This window comes from Atta cephalotes, assembly GCF_000143395.1.
Source record: "Atta cephalotes unplaced genomic scaffold scaffold00002, whole genome shotgun sequence".
Classification (NCBI taxonomy): Eukaryota; Metazoa; Arthropoda; class Insecta; order Hymenoptera; family Formicidae; genus Atta; species Atta cephalotes.
Genome location: NW_012130066.1, coordinates 7460868 through 7470630, shown reverse-complemented (window position 1 = coordinate 7470630; position 9763 = coordinate 7460868). Strand labels below are relative to the sequence as shown.

Sequence of the window (9763 nt, the reverse complement as noted above, 5' to 3'; positions counted from 1 at the left end):
GTGTGTGTGTGTGTGTGTGTGTGTGTGTGTGTGTGTGTGTGTGTGTGTGTGTGTGTGTGTGTGTGTGTGTGTGTGTGTGTGTGTGTGTGTAGTCCTTTAAAAAATGCGCGCTAGAATGATTTTTCGGTCTTGAAACTCTACTAAATTGCTGCAGTAATATCACGAATTAAATTGACTAGCAATTTGATAATTTAATGCTTTTTTTCGCATTTTAGAACAATCTTAATAATGCTGAGTGACAAATTAAAATCTATAAATAATTAATTCTTGTTATGAAAAATATTACTTCGGCCAGAAGAAAAAAAATACACAATTTTTTAAATAAGCAACTATAGTTTTCCTTCCACTATTACATTATCTCGTTATTCTGTTCATAAAAATATTAACATACGATTACAAAAAAGTTAATAATTTACGAATTATTTAACATTTTATGTCAATATATGCTAAAATAAAGTATAAAATAAAGTATAAAATATCTTTGATATAATAGATAAAATATTTCATAATTGATTTCTTTATCACTATCTTAAGACTTTTATATGCAAAATAATATTAGAGGAATCGTATTGTGCAAAAATCATATAATTCCATTTTAAAGAGTGCAGATTTTTTAGACCTTGGTCTAAAAAAATGACCTTGAGAAAAATTTCTCATCATGATGTGCATTTTTAAATCGAACAAGTAGTATTTTCTCGTATCATCATAAAAAATAGATATATTTTAATTAATCAAGTTACAAAAAATATCTTATGAGATAGCTAAGTTGATAAATATTCATATATGACAGAATGTAAATGTTATTTTTCTACCTTTATTTGGTCCGGTTCATATATTGCGATGATTAACTTTGGGCCTATCCATATTCGGAATGGAGATGAATAAGTTTCAGCGAACTTAATGCAAACATTTAAAAAATCTGAAAAGTTTTGTTGCATATGTAGTTATAAGATTATTCGTGAAAGGAGGAGTCTCCATAAGGATCGATTTCGGACATCCTTCAGATTTTGTTCAAACATATAAAAATCTATTTCTTGAGGTCAGTGAGAGGCGAGGGGACTTACGTAAATGAAACACCCCGAACGTGAGAAGCGAGAGGACTCATATGAATCAAGTATCCCAAAAGGGATCAGAAATCTGACATATCCACATCATTAATCTTGGGTAATGCTCAATATGGGTAAAAAAGCTTCCCAAATAATACATATGTCTATAAAATACGCCGAAAAGATTAAAACCATAAGAGTATTGGTAGTAAATGTAGGTGACCAGTTACAAGATAACAGGTCAAATACATCCGTTTAAGCTAAAATCACCTGATTTCAATAATTCTTACAATAATAAAACGTTTCTAATTATTTAAAATGAAATTGAAATAGGCGGAAAACCGGCCTTATGGAGACTCCTATGGCAACACCATCACTCCGTTTAAGCTATAATCACTTTAATTAAATATAATTGACTTCAAGAAATAGAGTTTTATGTATTTGAATAAAATCTGCCGAAATCGGCCCTTATGGAAACTCCTCCTTTATTATATAATATTATTTAAATTTTTGATTATATTTAGATACACATTTTAAATTTCTAATAATAATTAAATCTAAAAATAATAAAATTAATTTCTAATAATAATAAAAATAATATGATATATTTTATTTGATGTTATTTTTGGCAATTACATATCTTATTTTTATAAATAGTAGGTGTTCATAATGTAAAGATATTTAATTAATTGATATTTATAAAGTATTGAATTTGATTCTGTTTCTAATCATTATAATATTGAACTGATACATTGTATAAAATTAACTGTAATAAATTTTATTCTGAAGGATCTAATTTAAAATAAATTTTTACGTTATATAATCTTTTATAAATTAAACAAATCTATTACCTTTGGAATTACATTGTAGAAAATGATACGTGCTACCAATAAATGGTAGTCTTAGATCCAGGTAACGGTTTCACGGTTCGAGAAGAAAACAAACGACAATGTTGAACAAAATAACTTATTGCGATACATATTAAACTTAGTACAATAATAATAAACAACATTCCGAAGTAACAATGAAATAGAAATACTATTTAATAACTATATTCTCGTACTGCAAATGCTGCTTACTTGATGATTTTATTATGTTTTCCCCTCTTAAAGCTATAATTCCCACTCGAGTATCATCCAAGTTATTCTATTCTTGTTTTTATGAATGTTAAATATGGAGAATATCCAGATATGAATCCGAATTACGCCTGAAATAAGACAATAAATGCATCTTCATGAATAAAAAATTAAGACTATAAATTATAATTAAGATTATAAATTATAATTTTAAAGATTTTAGATCACAATGTATCTTTTTGTAAAAAAACCAGTCATTTTTGTTTGATTTCTTATATTAAATTTTTTTGAAATTATGTGCAAAGTTATTTGCATTGAATGGAAAATTTTAATGCACAGGATGTGAGATAGAAAAAAATTAATCTATAAGTATAAAAAGTTGTTACGTTATATATAGTACATCGAGGTGATATCACTTATAATAGTTGAACAGATAATTAATTGATTATATATGTTGATTGTATAAGAAAAGAAATAGATACTTGTCATCATATTGTTGACATCAGAGCAATAATAATGAGAGATTCGAGGCCTCCTCCAAATTGATAGATTTCCGTCTTGCCATTGTGATTGTGAGCCACGCAGCCCTGACGCTGATAACTTCTGTGTTGTGCCTATTTCTTCTAAATTTCTTACACTTTAAAGTGTATTATAGAATAGGTCGGCTATTATGGGGCCTAATATGAGATAGTGGATTTCTGCTAAACTAATAAGCACAAGTTTGATTCTATTATGAACTTTTTACTTTTAGTGTGAAACTTATTTAGTAGAAAATTATTAGATCATGCGAGTAATCGTTGCAAAAAAAGATTTGTAAAATTGGATGTTGGCAAATTTTAATGAGATTAGTCTTTAAATCTTGGTTTGTTATATAAAAATAAATATTGAGTAATAAGAGTAAAATAAAGTCTGAATGTAGTGATAGAGTAAGATGAGTATCGTATTGATAAGAAAAACGTGATATAATGATATGTTTAACTGTAAAGAGATTTGATAATCGTGGAACCGCAAAGCGTGGAAGTCATAATATGAGATACTCAGGGTATTCCTAGCTAATATGAGAGCATTTAAACATTTCAATTTCCCAAAGCATAATATCGAACGATATCTTAAAAATGACGATTCTATTATTGTTAAGATTTCTTACACACATACACACACATTCATATATACTCATTTAAAAATTATATAATTATTATATAACATTATATTTTTTGTTCCTACTTTTATGTAATATATAATGAAAGTGTATGAAAAACATATCTTCATTTTTTCCTTAATTTCTTATAAAATATCATATAAAGAACTCTTGTATCTTATATTATAGAAACACTTTCTTTGAATAATCAAAATCAGCATTTTTTCGATAAAAAATTTCACATACAATGAAGTATATCTATTCTCGACTGTTAACTTTTGGCGATAAAACTTAAATACATATATTTCTCACAAATTTGATTTAAAGATAAAAATTGAGGTTTCAAATTAAATAAATTACAAGCTTTTAAAAATGGTATCCCATAATAGGCGACTTCCCAATGAGAAATGATAATAGAATTGACATCGAATCGATGTCGATATCGATTTCATTGTCACTTCTCACTGAGTTTAATTATAATATATTGACAATATAATTGTATCGGCTTACAGAATAAATCAAACTGATTAAAAAAGAAGCATTAAAACCTACATTTGTTCTTACAGTGATAAAATTTTTCTTTTTAACTATTTTAATAATAAATAATTTAAAACATAAACGTTTCAATCTTCCATTAAGTCATCTTGTATGTACAAATTTCAAATTTCTCTAATTCTCGCTTACAAACTAATTTGTCATAAAAATCTAATTTTCTTAACAGAATTTAATCATTATCTTTCTTCGTTGTTCAACTTCGATGATATGTCCATTATAAATCCAAGGTTATCAAAATCTTTTTGTACGAGTTTCACAATTGTCACTAGTCATGATCTTTAGATGGCAAAGAATCACAATTCCTATGCAATCATCATGACTGAGGTATGTTAAAATATTTCCTATTGTAATCGGATGTCGTCGGAATGGTAGAACCAAACTTTTTCAAATTAATCTTAGTTTCTTTTAAGAGAATTAATTCTATGTAATCTTATATGTGTCACTATCGGATATCGAATATGATTGGACGATAATATATTGAGTTATATATTGAGTTTCTTTTAATAAATATTTAGTTCCTTATAATAAATATTTAGTACAAACAGACAATCAATTAGGATTAATTATACAATTAATTATACAAATGAAAAAATACCTAAATTAGGTTAATAATATCTCTTTATTTGATACAGATAAAAATCTTATTACAGACACCGAAACCGAAAGGGAGAATAAAATAATAAACTTGAAAATGATTAGAGAATCTAAATTAGAACTATAAATGAGAAACAATAACATAAGAGAATCTGCCTTATATTTAATTGTTAATTAATGACAAACAAAAATACATGTTAACATATGCATAATATATTGATTTATATCTATATTTTATTATATTAATCTTAATGCATGTTTAATGCTTAATGCTTAATGAATTCTGTAACAATATTCTGTTTCTTTAATAATAAAGATAGAGCATTGTTTCAGAATATACACATATAACATTGACACAGATCAATATGTTGCATATGTTATTCTTGTTTGATATTAGTAGTATGAATATTGAATAATACTATGAAAACATTAATCAGTATTCGTTCATACATTATTTTGTATACATATATTTTGTAACAATATTCTATAATAATATTCTTTTACTAATAAAGACAGAGAACCGTATTCGGAACGCGCTTACAATGATGTTAGCGCTAACGTACTATACGTTACGCATATTATAGAATTTCAAAGATAATTTTATCGATAAAAGCGTTCTAAATACCAGACAAAATAATGCTACAGAATATATGTATATATTATAAAATAATATATAAATGAATACTGATTAATATTTCCATACTACTATGGTATCATTCATTTATGTATTATTAGAAATTCGTTTTTCAATTCTAATGTTTATAGGTTCATCTATAGATAATAGTATGTCCGAAATTAATTTGATTTTCTCTATCTCAATACTTTGATTTAATTTAAATACGAACGTTCTTATCAGCGTTGCTAAAATAACTTTCATAGACATCATTGCATATTTCAAACCTGTAAATTTGTCAATTATAAATATTTGCCAATTGTAAATTAATTTCACGATTTATAATTTATTCATATTTACCTATACAATTTCTTGGTCCGTCACTAAAAGGTATGTAATAATATGGTACACAATTTGTTTTTTCTTGAAGAAATCTATCCGGATTAAACATCAATGGATTCGGCCAATATTTTTCATTCCGATGCATTCCCATAAGTGATATAATAACATCTGCACCTTTCGGTAAAACAAATTCTCCTGAAACATATTTTTTAATATAATTTTTTAATACATTCAAACGTACATTTTTTTAAAATGTTCTTGTTCTTGTTCGCTCACCACTATTATCTCAGATTGTGACGTCAGAAGCAAAAAAAATATACAATGAAGATTTGTGAAAATTATATTTGCATGAAAAAACATTTTTTCATAAAGTAAAATATACAATCTATAAAATAGAAAAGCAACTAATAAAGAAAATAGGACTAATAGAAATCGGCGCTATAAGTATTGCGCTTCTCAATTTTAACATATCTAAATATTTAATTTTAAGGCATATTTAACATTAAATTAAAGTAACTGATATATTTCGGCTTTCTAGCCTTCATCAATGTAAAAAACACGTTGTTAAAAATATAATATAAAACAGATATAACGGTCGTCGATAAATAAATCGGTTAATCAGATTCATGTCTAGAAGCAGGATTCTCTATCGTCTTACCGATGTCGCTCTAATTAACGATATAGAGATGTTTAGTGATAAGATCATCCCATTACAGGATATGTATTGATGTAACATAATCCGATGAACAATCCTCTGCGCGTCAATCGCTCGAGTTCACAAAAGAAGCATATCAATTATTAATAATTTATCGGTGATAAGATGTGTATCAGAATCATAAGTTTAATAAATTTCTATGAGAAATAATATTCAATACATTAGACGTCATAATCCATTTGCCGTGACGCACAGAAAGTTTCAATCTTTAAACCTCTATAGGTCAAATTTTCGCCAGAAATGATATTGTTTACGTTTAGTAATTGTTTGAAGCACACAATTTAACAGTTGTCATAAAAATGAAAAAAAAAACGAATTCCGTACAGTTTACACGAATTAGATTCAAATTTGGAAATAGAAAGAAATCGCACGGAGTTAAATCCAGAGAATAAAATGGATGAGGAATCAATTCGAAACCCAATACGAAATTTGAATATTATTTAGTTTGATAACGCCATCGTTTTGTGTTTTAAGAACAAACTCTATTAATTAACTAGGAATATTACTTGTCAATCATATATATACATGTACTGTAACTTGACAACGCTCATATGCAGATGGAACAGATTAAATTGAAAAAAATCTCAATTTGAGATAGCGGTAGTAAGTTCGCAGATACCTTAACATATATAAATTCCGAAATATAATATAGATGTAGTAAACTCCGAATGTAGTAAACGAGAATGGATTGAAATGAATTTAAAAATTGCAATTCATTTTAATTTAATTCGCTTTCACGCTTTACCCAGTGAGAAATGACAATGGAATCAACATCGAATTGATATCGATTTGATGTCGAAATTATCAAATTGATGTCGAATTGACGTCGATTTGATTCCATTGTCATTTCTTACTGGGTAGAGCCTAGAATTGAATTAAAATAAATTGAAATAAATTAAATAAATTGAAATAAATTAATATCTGAAGGATATATCTAAATAAATTCTCTTTATGAAGTGGATAAAATAAAATAACTTAAAAATAAATTTCCTGTAAATATTCTTTTGATTTTACAATAACATGTATAATTCCTTCTTTATAAATATAATAGTGTTTTCATATTCATTTCAATCGAAATAGGAACATTCCTATTCAATACTGTACTTAGATATAAATTCAGAATTTACATATTTCCGTCATAACTTTTTTTATTTGAACAAAAGTGTGTATTTTCATAATTTTGAACTGTGATGTATTCATAGCTAACAAATTATGTTGAAATTTTTTTATTGAAGTGAATTCAAATGAGACAGTTCTTATTCATAATTTTAAACTGGGATATATTCATGTCTAACATATTTACGACATAAGTATTTTTGGATTCAATATAGAAATATATGAAATATGATATTTAGCATATTGAATTTGAATGATTCGTGTTGGTATTATTAGGTGTTTGAATAAGTTTTCGCTGTTTTTTGTGAAATATTTTTTTTAACATTTGCTAACAGTTGATAAACATTTAATGCCTCTACAATAACGAATGCTTTCAGCGTTTAACATGGATGTCTTCATATAGGCATATCCGATAGAGAGGGAGGGGGAAAGTTGGGAATTCAAACTCCTCACGAAATTTTTTATTAATTATTTCATTTTGAGAGGATTTCGTTAGCACATCTTGATAGCATACACTCACATCGGTTGATGTCTAATAATTTTTCTTTCTACTTTGCTAATGAAAATATTTCATTTTGAACTGGAGATGTACATATTCTATCAAACTCCTTTCTTTAATTTTTAAATATAAAAACATACAATTTACTTTTAACTTTGTATGAGTTTTTTACATAAAATATTTTTTTTTATTCATTATAAGACTATATAAGGGAAGCTCGGGCAGCGCAGACTTGTTAAGGTTGAGAAGAAAAAATGACATAATCAAAATTAAGATTAGAAATCATTTTTATTCTCACAAATCTCTTAAAGGACTTAACTTTGACATAAAAAAAAATTAAAAAACTTTAATATTAAGATGTCGTTTTAATTAAAACATAAAAAAAGAGAAACCATCCGCTTTGCCTGACCGCTGGGGTAAAGTGGATCACTCGAGCAATGCAAATGAAATTTAAAAAATTAGAATCTTGACAATCATTACAAAAGCATCCAAATCCTCCATATGTAGTACAGCCTTCATGGACTTATTTGGTGCAATGACTGCACTGAATTAGTCATAAACAAATCATACTTCATTGTGGCAAAAAAAAAAAGAAAAATGAGATGTAAACACATGCCTTTCGTATAGAAAGATCGTCTGTCCTTCCGTATTCCCAGTATTTTCATTGTAATCATATACCGATTAAAGAGATATAGATCATCCGCTTTGCCCAAAGGATCTATCTCGCGCGAATTTGAAAAGATCAGAATAAGTTAAAACACCAAATGAAAAATTTTAACCTCTAATACATGTTTAAAGACACAGAATGCTTATAAAAATCATTCATATTGTTAAGATTAAGGAATAATTATAGATAATAATTAAGTTACGTACCTAAGGAGTACTACGTAAGGAAAAATCGCAAAAAAAATACTCAATTTTCTATATATCTCTATTAAACATAAACGAATCATATGTTTACTTTCATAATCGTTGGTTGATCATTCCTTCAACTGCTAGAGACATAGCGCAATCTCAGATAAATAAGCGAAAATAAAAGGTATTATACACTTTACTCAGGGCGTTTTGCCCGTGCTTCCCCTAAATATTTTTAATACTTCTGTTGGAGTTGGAGTTCTGACAAATATGCGATACATAAAAATTTTCATAAGATTTTTGTCATGAGAAATAGAATATATGCTATAATTAATACATTCTTGTAGTAACTTTATTCTTCTTTAAAAAAAAAATCTTTAAAAAAATAAGTAAAAGTTTCATGATGTACAAAACATAACATTCTTCCTCTTCAAAATGAGATACGAGGAAACATTAAAAGTTGTAAAAATATCCAAATGAAATCGTTAATCTTGTTGACCTGACATGTCTTACTTATTATATTAAATGTATTAGTATGTTTCGTTCGAATTGCGATCAACATGCGGTTTTTAACTTGATACTTTAGTGATAATAAATTTTAATTGGTTTTGATCCAATGTCAAAACGAATTCCTATTCCTTGAGACGAATCATCAGTTTTTTCATTCATGGTTTCGAAATATTTATAAGATAATTTAATGTTTTGAATAGATTACAACATCAAATCTATTAATTTGGTAATTTTTTTTTAAACATGAAGCAACATATATGTATATAAGTGCGCATTTTTTTTTAACAAAATTTTCTTAAAAAATAAACGAACCCATTTTTAAGTCTTCTGTCAGTTTTCGTCCAATCATAGGGACAATAGGGAAAAGTCTTAAAGTTTCCTTAATAATACAATCCAAGTAATGCATATGTTGTAAATCCTCGTATTTAACTGGTGCAAACTTCGGAGTTTCCGTGCCATAAATTTCTAATAATTCTTTATACGCTTTTTCCTGTAGAATAAAGTTAAATAATGTATTTGTACACATACACACACACGCACACACACACACACGCACACACGCGCGCGCGCGCACACGCACACACACACACGCACACACACGCGCGCGCGCGCACACGCACACACACACACGCACACACACGCGCGCGCGCGCACACACACACACACACACACACACACACACACACACACACACACACACACTA

The 9763-nt window shown here is 27.5% G+C and overlaps 1 protein-coding gene across 1 annotated transcript in view; it reads right to left on the bottom strand.

The window, feature by feature from the left end:
• Window positions 1–2480: 2480 nt before the first annotated feature.
• LOC105623545 (cytochrome P450 4C1-like) overlaps window positions 2481–9763 on the bottom strand; it is a 36858-nt gene continuing 29575 nt past the window's right edge. The window contains 7 exon segments of the mRNA XM_012204940.1: window positions 2481–2485; window positions 2605–2686; window positions 2689–2733; window positions 2736–2759; window positions 5251–5309; window positions 5383–5559; window positions 9372–9549. Coding sequence (XP_012060330.1) covers window positions 2481–2485; window positions 2605–2686; window positions 2689–2733; window positions 2736–2759; window positions 5251–5309; window positions 5383–5559; window positions 9372–9549 — 570 coding nt within the window.